Consider the following 14,269-nt stretch of genomic DNA (forward strand, 5'->3'; position numbering starts at 1 on the left):
ATAGTTGATAAAAAAAAAAGGGGGGTTCTGTTGTAAAAGTACAATGTGAAGGGTTTGTAAAACTTGGTTGTGGATTGGGTGTGAGGAACATGTGAGAGGCAGTTTTCTAGTGATTGACTAAATATGTGATAGGTCACCAGGATTAGAAATGCATGACAAATGCAAGTTTGAGAACTAAGATGGTTCATCTTAGATAATTTGTCCGGGGCTCAAGAGGTTTTAGATTCGTTTTTTTCTGTTCTTGATTTTTATTTCTCCTTGTATTAATGTGATATATCACATTTATTAATTTGCATATGGTCAAGCCATCCTGTATTGTAGTGTTTGCTCCTTTTTATGTGCTCTTGAATTCAGTTACCTAGAATTTTGTTGAGAATTTTTATATCTGTCTTCATCAGGGATGTTGTCTTGTACTTTAGATTACTTATAGTATTACCTGATTTTGGTATCAGGTCTCAAAATGAATTTGGGAGTCTTATCTCCAATTTTTTAGATTTTAAGATGGTTTAGCAGTAATTCTTTAAATATTTGATAAAATTCAGTGAAACCATCTGGCCCTGTGCTTTTTTTGTTGGGAATTCTTGGTTACTGATTCAGTCTCCTCACTCATCCTTTGTCTTTTCCAGTTTCCTTCCTCCCTCCTTCCCTCCCTCTCTTCCTTTTCTCACATCCTTGTTCTCCCCTCAGGGTAGTCCCCATAGTTCTTCTGCCGCCATCACATACTGGAACAATCACCACAGCCCCTTGTGCGCTTCCTTCCCTCTTTTGACCCCTTTCCTTCCCCCTTACTTAGTATTTGCTTCAAATCAATGTCAGCTTGCAAGTTTGTCTTTTTCCAGATCCTTTGTTTGGTTTTCCTATGTCCTTCCTATAATATTCCTGTTTTCATTTTCTTCATAATTCAGTATTGAATTATGTTTCTAGGAATCTAGGTTTTTCTAGGTTGTCCAACTTGTTGGCGTATGATTATTTGTAGTGCTCCCTTATGATCCTGTGTATTTCTTGTATCAGTTTTAATGTCTCCTCTTTCATTTACAATTTTATTGATTTGGGTCCTCTCCAATTTTTGGTCAGTCTAGTTAAACATTTGTCTATTTTGTTTCTCTTTCCAAAGAGCAAATCCTTGGTTCATCTATTCTATTATTTTCCAATTCTCTATTTCATTATTTCTGCTTTAATCTTCATGTTTTACTCCCTTCTGCTGACTTAGTTCTTTAAGGTATAAGGCTAGTTTATTTGAGAGATTTCTTTTTATTTTTGATGAATGTATTTATTACTATGAACTTTTCTGCTTTTGTTGCATCCAAAAAGTTTGATATATTTTATTTCCATTCTTATTTGTCTCAATATTATTTCCCATTTTGGTTTCTTCTTTGTTCATTGGTTGTTCAAAAGTATATTGTTTAATTTACATGTATATGTGAACTTTCCAGCTTTCTTCCTCTTATTTCTTGTTTCCTTCCAGTTAAAAAATATACTTGATATAATTCTATTTTCTTGAATTTGTTGGGACTTGTTTTGTGGCATGACATATCCTAGAAAATGTTTCATGTGCATTTGAGAATGTGTCTTTTTCTACTGTTGGATGGAATGTTCTGTAAATGTCTGTTAGGTTCATTTGGTCTATGTTGTTGTTCAAATCTGCTCTTTCCTTAGTGGTTCTCTGAATAATCTGTCTGTTTTGATAATGGGATATTAAAAATCTCCAACTATTATTGTAATGCTGTTTCTGTCTCCTTTTAGTTCTGTTAATATTTGCCTTATGTATTTAGGTACTCTAAAGTCAGGTACATAAATATTTGTTGCCAAACACACAAAATTCTAAAAATTTTGCTTTGTTTTTAATTTAACTTACTATTAGAATCTTATGACTTATAAAAATTATGGCAGTTTGATTTCAATTGCGAGGAATGAAATTTTTATTTTTTTTTAAACTTCCCTCTGAAGCCCATTTTTTATTAGTTTGCAAAATCATTCATTATAAGATGGTTCACATCCATTAGTAAAGGGACATAGTTTTTATTTGGTATGTGTGATGTTATTTGGGGGCACTAATTAAGCCCCCAAAATATCTGAATAAAGTGTGTCCTGTACTTATCTGGAAGAAAAAAGGGATTGAGGCTAATTTTGACTTTTTAAACATTTTTGTTTTACTATTTATAATTGTGATGGAAGTTCATTACTAAATGTCAAAATAAAGTCAATTAGTGCTCATTATGTATTGTACATAAAAGAAATACTTTGAAAATAAAGCTCTTTTAGGCATACTTCAAAATATGAATACCTAAATTGGTAGTTCCTTTGATAATGTGGTTGAAAAACAAATAGACTCAATAGAGTATGCTTTTTTAAAATAATAGAATAGAGCTAGGGAAAGCATTTTGACTATCTCAGAAACATCAATAAATGTTTAGCATATTGGAGAAAATCAAGAATGTAATATCACATATCTTTTTGGCAACTATAAATTATATTTGAAGCATGTCAGACCAATAACTTTGTCCTCCACATTCTTTTTTACTCATCATTATTCTTTTTTTTTTTTGAAGTAAATGTAATTCTCAAGATTTTATTTGTAATAAAAGATGAAGCTTAGAACTGGATCACCTGGCCCTTTCTCTTCTTATCTCCTCCCAGTTCAAAATGCTTGCATCTCTTAATAGCCAACATTCTCTTAGATCTGCAGTTGGGCTCAACACATTCAAGTCTCAGGACAATCTTCTTTGTAGTTTTAGCCTTTTTCCGGAAAATTGGCTTAGTCTGTCCACCATAGCCACTCTGCTTCCTGTCATACCGCTGCTTTCCCTGGGCATAGAGAGAATCCTTGCCCTTCTTGTACTGTGTCACTTTGTGGGGCTGATGCTTGCCACACTTCTTACAGAAGTTCCGGCGGGTTTTAGGAACGTTCACCATGCTTGCGAGAGTGCTATCGGCATGGAAAGCCTCATCATTATTCCTATTGGCTCAAAAACTTTATCTTTACCTATTTTGAATGGTTAGTAAGTAATACTCTTCTTGGATTTTCTCCTGCTATAACAGAATCAGTTCCTTCTTTATAGACTATGTAGATTATATACTTTATTTTTTATTATTTTAAGTTGTTACCTTTAATTTTTGTTTTTATATTAGATGTTTCCCAAGAGTTTCATATTAAGTAAATCAGTTGGTGTCATCTCAATTTTCATATACTTCTTCCAAAAGCCTGTCTATAATGGCTTCTAGACATGCAAAGATACAGTTAGACTTGTGAGGAGAGGTGCAAGAGGGTATTCTCGAATGTCCCATTAGTGCATGCACAAGTGTGTATATGTACAAGTGTGTGTGCATGGTGTGTGTGTTGTGTCTGTCTTCAGTATATGAGGATCATGAAATCTGAGACCTAGAAAATACTTAGAGATCATTGAATTCAGTTCTTTGGTTGTCTAAGAAAAAGAGGCCTTGGAGGAAGTCAGTAGCTCATAGTCACAGAACTTTTAAGTGAGAAAGCTGGGACTCAAATTCATTTCTTTGGGACTTAAGCCCAATGTACTGATATACCGAGGCAGGCAGCTAGAATTTCCCCATCCTATACTCCTATTGGGTGCAACTAAAAGTAGGTGAGGTCCCACAGGAAGCATGGACAAAAAGATGACAGCTAGTAGCTTGTTACCAAAGGAAGAAAAGAAAAAAGATAAAAAGCATAAAGTAACAATTCTAAAAATATGGTTTGTAAACTCCTGGGAGTTCCAAGACCCTTTCAGTGAGTTTGTGGGATCAAAGGAGTGGCACCAAACTATACTGGTAGACATTTCTTTACTGCTACACAGTCACATTAATCCTTAAACACATGTCCTTTTAGTGTTCTTTGTAACAAAATTTGATATACACATAAAACAGTTTTGTTGCATAGCAAAATACCATGATTGTCTCAAGGAAAAGTGCTCGTGAATTTGTCTAAGCTGAACTCATCACTTTTTTCAGAGAACACCCATTGAAATAATGACAAACTATCATTTTTCAGATGTGGGTATTTGGCAAATTCTTTCTCAAAAATGAACAAAGTAAGCCTGTTACTTCAAGGAAAATAATTGACAGTATTTGTTATCAATGATAAAGTTAGATATTTTAAGCCAAAACCAGAATTTTAGAAAACTTATGCCCATATCATGAACGATACTTAAAAGTTTTTCTGATGAGGGGCCTCCTCGGTGGCGCAGTGGTTGAGTGCTTGGCTGCGAAGCTGCCCGCAGCCTCTGCAGCGCCAGTTCGATCCCTGGCTGCCAGCAAGGGTCCCACATGGGTGCAGACCTCTCCTGCCGCACCCACTGCTGCCCTCAGCAGTGTACTTCGTCATTCTGCCTGTTCTGCTCCCCACTCTGGCTCTGGTGAATTCTCTCACCCTCCCGTGCTTCTAACTGTACCTAGTGCTAGTATAAATAAATAAATAATCTTTTTTTAAAAAAAAGTTTTTCTGATAAAACTAGTAACAATCTTAAAAAATAAGATTTTTAAAAATATCGTTTAATGAAATGTATCACCCTTAGGAAGATCGTTATAACTCAGTAACCCAGTATTTTCCAAATGACCTGTGCATTCTATTAAAACTTCATCTCTGCCCAAGTTAATACATTCCATGTACAAGATAGAACAGTGAATTTTAAAATAAAAGAATATGAAAAGTTCATTATATTTCAGATTCTAGTTTGCAACTAACCTTTAAGAAACTTTTCAAGGGCTTCCCCGGTGGCGCAGCGGTTGAGCGCTGGGTTGCCAAGCTGCCTGCAGCCTCTGCAGTGCTGGTTCGATCCCCGGCTGCTCCACGGCCACCGGAGGAGGGTCCCGCATGGCGTGCAGACCTCTCCTGCCACCTGCTGCTCCCCTCAGCAGTGTACTTCGGTCCTTCTGACTGCTCTGCTCCCCGCTCTGGCTCTGGTGAATTCTCTCACCCTCCCGTGCTTCTGACTGTACCCAGTGCTTCTATAAATAAATAAATAAATAAATAAATAAATAAATAAATAAATAAATAAATAAATAAATAAAATCTTAAAAAGAAAGAAACTTTTCAAGTTTTGATATAGTATCAAAGAAAAAATATGCGTAATTATCTGGAAAGAATGTTAAAATACCTCTTCCTTTTTCAATTGTATATCTTTGTAATGTCAGCTTTTCTTCATATGCTTAAATCAAACAACATATGATAGCCAGAAGCAGTTGAGCCAGAAGCAACTGAGATTCAGTTGTCTTCTATTAAGCTTGACATTGAAGAGATATACAAATGTATAAAATATGGGTTACTTTCTCACTAATTTTCTTCTCTTTGGAAAAATGTAGTTATTTTTCATTAAAATATATCATTTAACATTTCCTGGGTTTATTATTGTTTTTCAGTGAATTAATAAAAATCTTTTAAATGTAGTTTTAATTTCTCATATAGTACATATCAGTAGAGAAAACTCACCTAAACCAAGTTTGTTGGGATTCTCAGTAATACTTTTAGTAGTGTAAAGCTGTCCTGAGACCAAAACATTTGAGAAGTTTCTTGCATTGAGTATTTGGCCATTTATGATATGTTAATGTCTATATTGAGGTGTCTGCCCTCAGATGACTTCAACTAGAGTTCTCATTCTGTAGTCTTCTGGTTCATTGTTCTTTATTCACTCACTCACACCCTTCAATTATATTTATAGAATGCTTGCTCTATTGTGGAAGTCACAGGATAGAATACAAATATGCACCAAAATGTTGCCTATTTAACCACACACAACATATGTTCTTTCTCCTGCACTATATACACATTGAAAGCAGAAAGGGGAATAAAATCTAAACTTTTTTCACTCAAAGAATCAAGTGTTTAATGACCTCAGCAAAGAACCTTCACCACAAAGTTCATTACTGAACAGTTCCATCATTAGAGTTCCCTCTCACTTATTAAAATATAAAATTTATTTTAAAAATGAGGCATAGAACCACAAATATGTTCTGAAAAAAATAAATCTTCATCTCAGAAAAGATTCTCGTGGGCCTGTCTAAGGTTGTTGCACTTCCTTCAGTGTCAGAAAAAATGTGATGCAGAGAAGCAGGCTGTTAAGAGAACAGAAAGACAGCCATGAGAAATGAGGCTGTGTTCTCTGAATGCCTAAGGGCACGCTTGCATTTTATTTTCAGACAGATGCTTAGAAAGGTTTTTGTTTTTAAAAGCAAACTACTAATATTTTACAGACCTTCCACATATGCAATGTTGTTAATTTTTCATGTCACAGAAAGTGTTAAGATAGCCAGGAATATTTATCTCAGAAAATACAATTAGAAGTCATGTGATCCTCCCCTCAAGTTATATTTGAATCACTGTCAGATGAAACAGGGATTGTAAAAGTTGCTTTGGGGACTGATAAGTAGGAGATATAGAAAGATATAGGGCCACTGAAAAGAAAATCTTTCACAACAGAACTATTAACAACGGCATGCAAATATTCCATTACTAACAGTCATGAATTCTCCCATTCCTGAGAGTACTCAAGTAGAGTACTATCAGCAGTGTTGGGAAGAGTTTCTTATTTTATCTAAGGTTGGACAAGAGGGTTTAGAAGACAGGTTATCCCTGAGATTCTATAATTGTCAATATCAGGTTTGTGCTACATCTGATGACTGAGATCACTAGTTTGAACCAGAAAGTGATTCATTTACTCAACACATATTTCTTAAGCACCTTCTATGTGTTAGACACTGTTCTAGACACAGAAGCTACTATAAAGAGCAAGACTGACAGAGTCTCTCAGGGCACATATGTTCTAGGGAAGGCAGGCAAGCACTCAGAACTAATAAACAAACAAGATCATTTTCTATTGGAATAAATGCCCTGAAGAACAAAAACCAGGTTGATGGGAGATAGTGATAGGGACAGGGAAGGGTCAGGAGCTGTTTTAAATTTGCTTTTAAGGAATGCCTATTTAAGGAGTTAAAGTTTTGAGTTAAGTTCTGAGTGAGAGGCCTGAATGAAATGGAGGTGTCTGCCCGGGATGGCTATGAAAGAGAGTTCAAAGCAGAGCGAACCCAGAGAGACCTTGTAGGAGGGAACTTGGCGTGTTCAAGTAAGCAGAAGGTGGAGTGAGAGACCCTGAAGAATGTGCAGTGGGATGGAGTAGGGGACAGGTAGGACCACATCTCAGAATTTCTCACAGGACCTTATCTTACTCTGAAACTGCACAATGGGAAGATACTGGAGGGTTTTCAGAAAACAAGACCACACTTTGATTTACAACTAAAAGATTACCTTGTGTGCTTTCTGGAGGATGAATTGTAGGGGGCAAAAATGTAAATATAGAGGTAGTAGTAAGTAGAGAGGTAGATTATCTTAAGTGTGGTTTCACAGAAGCCAAGAGAAGTACAGGTTTCAAGAAGGAAGGAGTGGGTAGCATTATTGAATACACAAAAATTATTGTTGGTGTAGGGAAAAGGAAGGTTATGGATAGTCTTGATGAGCAAATGTTTATAGGTGGTAGTTTTGCAAACCTGTTTGGAATGAGTCTAGGAGAAAATAGGAAATGGGTTAAAGGATGTATTATGTGGAAACTTTTTTTTTTTAAATGTTGCTGGAAGTGGGCACACAGAAACAGAACTGTATCTTGAGGGGAATAAGCAATTTTAGATAGGAGTTTTTATCGCAATTTCTGTGTGCTGATAGAAGAGCAGAGGCACACTCTGGGGATGCAGGATAAAGAGTGAGTAACTGAGGAGAGAGATCCTGGAAAGGATTGTGTTTTATTGAAATTCATAATTTTATTATCTTTGATGTTAGTTTGTCAGGATGTTCTTGTAATAAGTTGAGCCATGTGAAATTACCAATATTCTACATTTTGACCTACGAAAACAGCACTGTCATACATTGATAATTCTACCTAATAAAATCAGGATTTTCTACCTTATCTTAGACACTTTTAAATTTCTCTCTAGGTCTTTATAATTTATATATTTTTTTCAATTTGGAAGCAATCTCAAACTTACCTAAAAGTTGTAAACAAAGAACAAAAAGCATTTTTCCCACAAACCATCAAAGAGTGAGTTGCAGATGCAGTGTTCCATGTCTTCCTAATATTGAAATGGGTATTTCCTATAAATATGAATATTCTCCTATAAAATCACAATTCAATCTAATGTCTTTAATTGCAAAATTAGTCCAGCATCTCACTTTGCATTTAGTTTTCATGTCTCTAGTCTCCTTCATTTTGGAACAGATTCCTGGTATTCTTTGATTTTCATGACCTCTACACCTTGAAGAATACAGGTCAAATATTTTGTAGTCCTTGATTTGGGTTTCCATGATTATCTTCAGGATTTGAATCTTAGGCAGTGTGCTAGCCAGTCTTCAGTTGGCCCCACCTCTTGTCAGTCATAACCTTCTGCAGCCTCTTCACATTGTGCCAGAGCTGATCTTGTGACCAAGAACCTACCTATAGCAGAAGTGACTAGGATAGAAAAGTGATCTCTTGGATCACATGCTTTATGGAAGCAAGCTTCATATTGTGAACAGCCCTGAGGATAGGCCCAAATGCCTGGAACTGAATCATCTAACTAATGGCCAGTGAGAAATTGAGCCTGCCAACCATATGGGTAAGATTTGAAGTGGGTTCTTCAGCCCCAGTTAAACTTTGCGTTGACTCTTACTCTCATAGCTTGATTTTGACTTCCTGAGAAACCTTGAATAAGAACCATCCAACTAAGCCATTCCTAGACTCCTGACGCAGACACTCTGACATAGTGTTATAGGGCAGCCCAGATATTGAACGGGTTGCCTGGCTGTGGGTCCTCACCCACGCACTTAAAAGGGACTTATTAATACTTCACTACAGGCATACACAAAAGATTAATAAAAGGTTTATTTACAAGGGAAAAGGAAATAAGGAAAATGTACAACTCAGGGAGAAAATAGGGAAATAAAGTCTTTAATGCGTCCTACCCGGTCCGACGACCTGGAAACCCAAAAAAGCACTCTCAGAGCTGGCTGGACGCTGAGAGCTGGCGGAGAGTCAAAATGGGGGACCCCTCCAAAGCCCACGTGTCTGGCTTTATACCAACCTGGCTGCTTAACCCCACCCTCAGGTCCCAGCCACCTTCCCTTTGGTGGTGATGGGATTTGGAGTTCCCAGTGGCTTTGGCTTTGGCCTGGGGTGGGGGTGGAGTCCACACAGCCTGTATGGAATTAGCTTTAGGACATCCTTTTCCCCCTAACAATAGGAAATATTTGTTGACTTTAAGTACAAAATGAACACAGGCAGGAATATCACAGAACTGATGGTGAGTTCTTTTCATTGCACCTGATCAGATGGCACATAATTTCACTTGATCTGATTGCTAATGATCTTTCAATCTCTTGATTAGAGAAGTATTTTCTGGGACTTTGTACTGTGAAGTTGCTCTGTTGTGTTGTTTTGTTTTGTTTTTCTTTTCATGGTTGGTAGCGTCACAAACCTATTTGGAGTGAGTTTAGGAAAATATGGCAAGTGGGTAGTGGGAAATGGGAATATAAGCCATTTTTTGTCAGGGTTCATTGAAACTGTTGAAATATCTCTTCCTCCAACTTCTGGTTTTTTTCATTCATTTATTTCCCTCAGTATGCGATCTTGGTTTCCTATTTTATTCAATAGGATATAATCTGTTGTCATTATTTATTTTGACACTCAAATTGTTCCAGATATCACCAGAGTTCCTTTAACCTGGCTTTTATGTTCTTTGGACATGTCCTCATCATTCTTGGAGCACTTCCTTGATTTCTGGCACAAGATGTTCTGCGCTCATCATGTTCTTTGCCTGCCCCAGCCCTGAAATCAGTCTTTTCTCGATAGATCCCTGATTATTTTTATCAGAAAATAGTGTTAAAGCCAAGGCACACTAGGTTTGCCTATTACCAACAGTGTCACTGCTTTCAGGCCCACTCAAAAAATATACACACATTCACACATACATGTAAATATGTATTTAAATTTATAAATTTATACTGATACCTCTAATTGTAGGTATCCTGAGTTTATCCATCTCCCTTTCTATAGTAGTTAATTTCCTTCTCCAACAGTGAGAAAATTGATACCATTATCCATAATATATTTGTTTGATTAATCCTCCCATATATAACCAACCCACTGTCACCATTGCGTTTACCCACATGAATGCCATTCATTCAGGCCTCGACTCCCACTGCAGAGATATTCACCCTAATGAGTCTTATGTAAGCCTTCCTCATCCCATGGAGCCCCAGAAAAACCCCTCCATGTGGTTACCCACTCAGGCACCAATGTACTATATCACCCATCTCCACACCTTACCCACCCAGGCTTTAATTCTTCACACTGGATCTGTCTCCTGTCAGGACACTCTCTTCACCCTGCTTGGATGCCAACACCCCATTGGCTGTCACAGCCTTCTTCTTATTGCTCCATCCTATTAATGGCTTTCTGGCTGACTTGATTAGGAGGGAAGGGGAAGAGCAGAGCTCTGTGACTTTATTGTGACTTTAAAAGGGACATTATTTCCCAACAGCTGAATTGTGAGTTTCTTCTGCAGTAGTGGGTTCCAAATTTCTTATAACAGATATCTTGGGAAGCCTGTTGGAATACAAATTCCAAAGCAAACAAAAGACAAACACTTAAAAACAAAGAGCAACCTAAGTCTCTAGGAAATAGTTAAGTAGATTATGGGAGAGCATTCTGGTTTCGTTTTGTACTTTTGGTTACTCTTTAAATATTTTTTATATTAGTAATAGTAATAAATTTGGGACATATTTCTCATTCTAATTTTCTATACTAAGAACATAATTAGAGGTAAATAAAAATGCATGGTTAGCATTATCTTTTTTAAAAGGGATACAAAATACAAAATTCAAGACCCTATTACTAAAGATTCTGATCCAGTACACTGACCCAATGTCTGAAATTCTGTGTTTTTGTAAAAGTCTCCATTTAAATTTAATTAAATGGCACTCTTGCGCCATCAAACCTTGCACGGGCGTTCCCTCAGCAACTGTGAATATCCAGTGAGCAGCCCATCACAGATGAATATTGACAGAGATGAAGCCATGTGAGTCTTTTTGAAAACTCAGGATAGTTAGATTTTGTTGAAAGCCCATGATCCTACTGACATCTCTTTCCAAAAGACAATTTTCTCTGATTGTTATTGTTAGGAAAGGGAAAACTGACAAGATGCATGTTAGGTACACCTTAGAATGATCAAGATCATCAAAAACTGGGCCTCCCTTGGTGGTGCAGCTGTTGAGCACTGGGCTGCGAGGCTGCCTGCAGCCTCTGCAGCGCTGGTTCGTTCCCCAGCCGCCAGCGAGGGTCCCACAGAAAAAAAAAAAAAATCGTCAAAAACTACAGAAAGTCTGCTGTCACCACCAAGAAGAACCTTAGGGGACATGATGACTAAATCAAGTGTATACTGGAGGGAATCCTGGAACAGAAAAAGAACAGTAGGTCAAAACTAAAGAAGGACTGTAGTTAATAAAGTGTCAATATCAGCTGCTTAATTGCAACATATATACCTTATTCATAGATGATGTTAATAAGGGAGATTGGGTATGGAGTATGTAGGTATTCTCTGTACTTTGTACAATAATACTATAAATCCAAAGTAGTTCTAAATTGAAAATTTTATTAGAAAAAAGATACAGGTTATAGAAAAAGGTGAAAATATCTGAATGGGCATGAAGACTCTAAGTACAGGGCCATCACATCTGTGTGGGAGGTAAGACACCATGGCCATTACTGAAACCCATTGGACTGAGTTTCCAGGGGTGACAGGCTAATGCTGCTGCTGTTCCAAGAAACTTGAGGACAGAAGGGACAGATGCTTCCAAGGTCACTGTGTAATTGTCTGACAGATGACCAGTTGCCCCAAGAGAGAGTCTGGGCCTGCATACAGGCAGCGAGAAAGGATGACTTTGAGAGATGCAGTTAGAGTCTTTGCCCTTTGAGAACAGCTGCTATGTGCTTCATGCGCAACCTGCCCGTTATTGGCAGGACAGACCAGTGCTGTGCAGGATAACCAGTCCCTGTTGCCTGTGATTCAGAGCCAACTCTTCTCTCATTAAGCAACAGCTGAAGTGTTCTCAAGTTATAACCCACAAAACTATGCAGCCAAATACTGTTGGCTGCTCTCCCAGTATTTGTAATAATAAACACAGCTGCATTTCTTTTTTATACCAAGAGAGAGAATATACCCTACAAATAGAAGGAAAGCCTTACTAGTTTATAAACTGCAGCCTTAACAGCATTTTACCTGTTTCAGGTCCCCACATCATCCTGCTTCATTTCTTTAAAACCAAGTTCTTTTAAATTCACAAATGACATTTTCACCTTACAGTTCTCAGAGAGCATGTAAAAAAAAAAAAAAACTATCATTCTGCCAGTAAAAATATTAATGGTAATGGCCAAAAGGTAAGGAGTGCCACCGTTGCCATTCATCCATGTGCTTGAGTAGACTGTCCTTTCTGTCTCCTTGGATGGCAGACATACATGTGCACAACTGCTGGAAGTGTCCCCTTCTTGGTAGAGCCATCTCAGAACAGAGGTCAGCTGGGAGCCTGTGTACCTGCTCCTGAGTAAAAGCAGGAGAGAGCTGGAACTGCCTGTGCTTTGCCCATTGACTGGCTATGTTGGTCAGAGTTCGGTTGCAAACAATATAGTCCACTTTAAATAGATTAAACAGAAAGTGATTTATTTTAGGATTTTAAGTGGCTTTTTTAACACTCATTGGAGGATTAAAGAAACAGACTATAGACTAGGTTTCCAGGAATGACTCCCCAAACCGCATGATAAACTGTTATCAGAAAGCTCTCACAGCAATTGCTGGCTGCAAAACCAGCCACCTCAGCTATAATCAGTGCCCAACTCAAGAACACCCTGCCTTTGCCACAGTCAGTAAAATGGATACCCTACATCTTGCTCCTCTACATATGACTCAGTTCTAAATCAGAGCATTCTGTGAAATCAGTGGTGGGTAGAACATAAATTACATTTCAAAACCAAATTGCAAGGGAGTCTGGGATATTATTTTTTTGCTTTCCAGCTTCTGCACCCTTGAGGGGAGTCCAGGTGGGCACTGAGCAATCTGTGTTACCTGTCACAGTCTGCCCTTGTAGCTACCCAGTTATCCATACATACTTGTTTTACTATGTGTAGAAACCCACTCCCTCCCCGCAAGTTACTGCATTCCACTCAGAGTTCACAATGTCTGGATTTTGTGTGTCTCTATCATGTTCTGAAGAGGCTTCTTGTAATCTAGTGATGCATAAGCAAAAGCATATGTGTCTGCTCCAATATATAATGGTGGCAAAAGAAAATAAAAGCTCTCAGTCAGAAGGATAGAGAATTGTATTAATAGTGCCACTTGTATTGACAGTGATGAAATTCCATTAGGCAAGAAGGGAGAAAGCACCCTGTGTGGATAGTAGAGTCCAGTCTTTGCATATCCACCCAGAAGGCCTCCTGGTCTATGAAGCCCTAGGACCCAAATCTAACGCGTGCACTAGTCACTGCAGTAGCAGTATTGCAGCTGTTTTCTTAATCTAACTCTGCTTATACTTCTGCTGCGTATAGGCACACTCTGACTAGCCAGATGCATATGAACAACAAATTTAAGTCTCTATCACCTGGTTGAAAAATATGCTTAAAAAAACAGATATGCCTTGTTGGTTCTGGGAGGAACAGCATTGATAATGTTTTAAAATCTTTGAATCCCTCACATAAAGCACCAGCTAAGTAGCAAAACCAAATCACTATAGACTTTTTTTTTTTAACCTTTGTCAGAAAAGAAGTGTTATTTATTTTTTTTTGTCTTTTTTATTTTTTTATTTTTTAAATAATAAATTTTATTTTTATATTCCCCCATACAATTGCAAACCCCCCATTCTGACCCCAATCCCTCCCCTCCAGCGCCCACCCCCCAAAAGTGTCTCTGGTTCATAGTTTTTTGTTGATTTTGATTTTCACTTTCTTATAGTTATTCATTTTCCTGGTCCCTTATTTAAGTTTTCTAGATTCCTGCTATGAGTGAGACCATCCGGTATTTTTCTTTTTCTTTTTGGCTTATTTCGCTGAGCATGATCCCTTCCAGCGCCATCCATGTTGCTGCAAATTGCATGTGTTTATCTTTTTTGAATGCTGAGTAATATTCCATGGTATATATGTATCACATCTTCTTGATCCAGTCATCTATTTTTGGGCATTTGGGCTGTTTCCAAAGCTTAGCTATTGTAAATAGTGCTGCTATAAACATAGGGGTGCAGGTGCTCTTTGGAATT

The 14,269-nt window shown here is 37.6% G+C and overlaps 2 protein-coding genes across 4 annotated transcripts in view; one reads left to right on the forward strand and one right to left on the reverse strand.

The window, feature by feature from the left end:
* FIG4 (FIG4 phosphoinositide 5-phosphatase) overlaps nt 1-14,269 on the forward strand; it is a 97,356-nt gene that overhangs the window by 73,649 nt on the left and 9,438 nt on the right. The gene's annotated exons all lie outside the window — the stretch shown is intronic.
* Nucleotides 2,548-2,929, reverse strand: LOC119252771 (60S ribosomal protein L36a-like). The gene has a single exon (XM_037520216.2). It carries the CDS (start codon nt 2,911-2,913, stop codon nt 2,593-2,595), a length of 321 nt encoding a protein of 106 aa, XP_037376113.1. The 5' UTR covers nt 2,914-2,929; the 3' UTR covers nt 2,548-2,592.

Source organism: Talpa occidentalis, unplaced genomic scaffold (genome assembly GCF_014898055.3).
Source record: "Talpa occidentalis isolate TD23 unplaced genomic scaffold, MPIMG_talOcc4v2.1 talOcc4.2, whole genome shotgun sequence".
Taxonomy (NCBI): domain Eukaryota; kingdom Metazoa; phylum Chordata; class Mammalia; order Eulipotyphla; family Talpidae; genus Talpa; species Talpa occidentalis.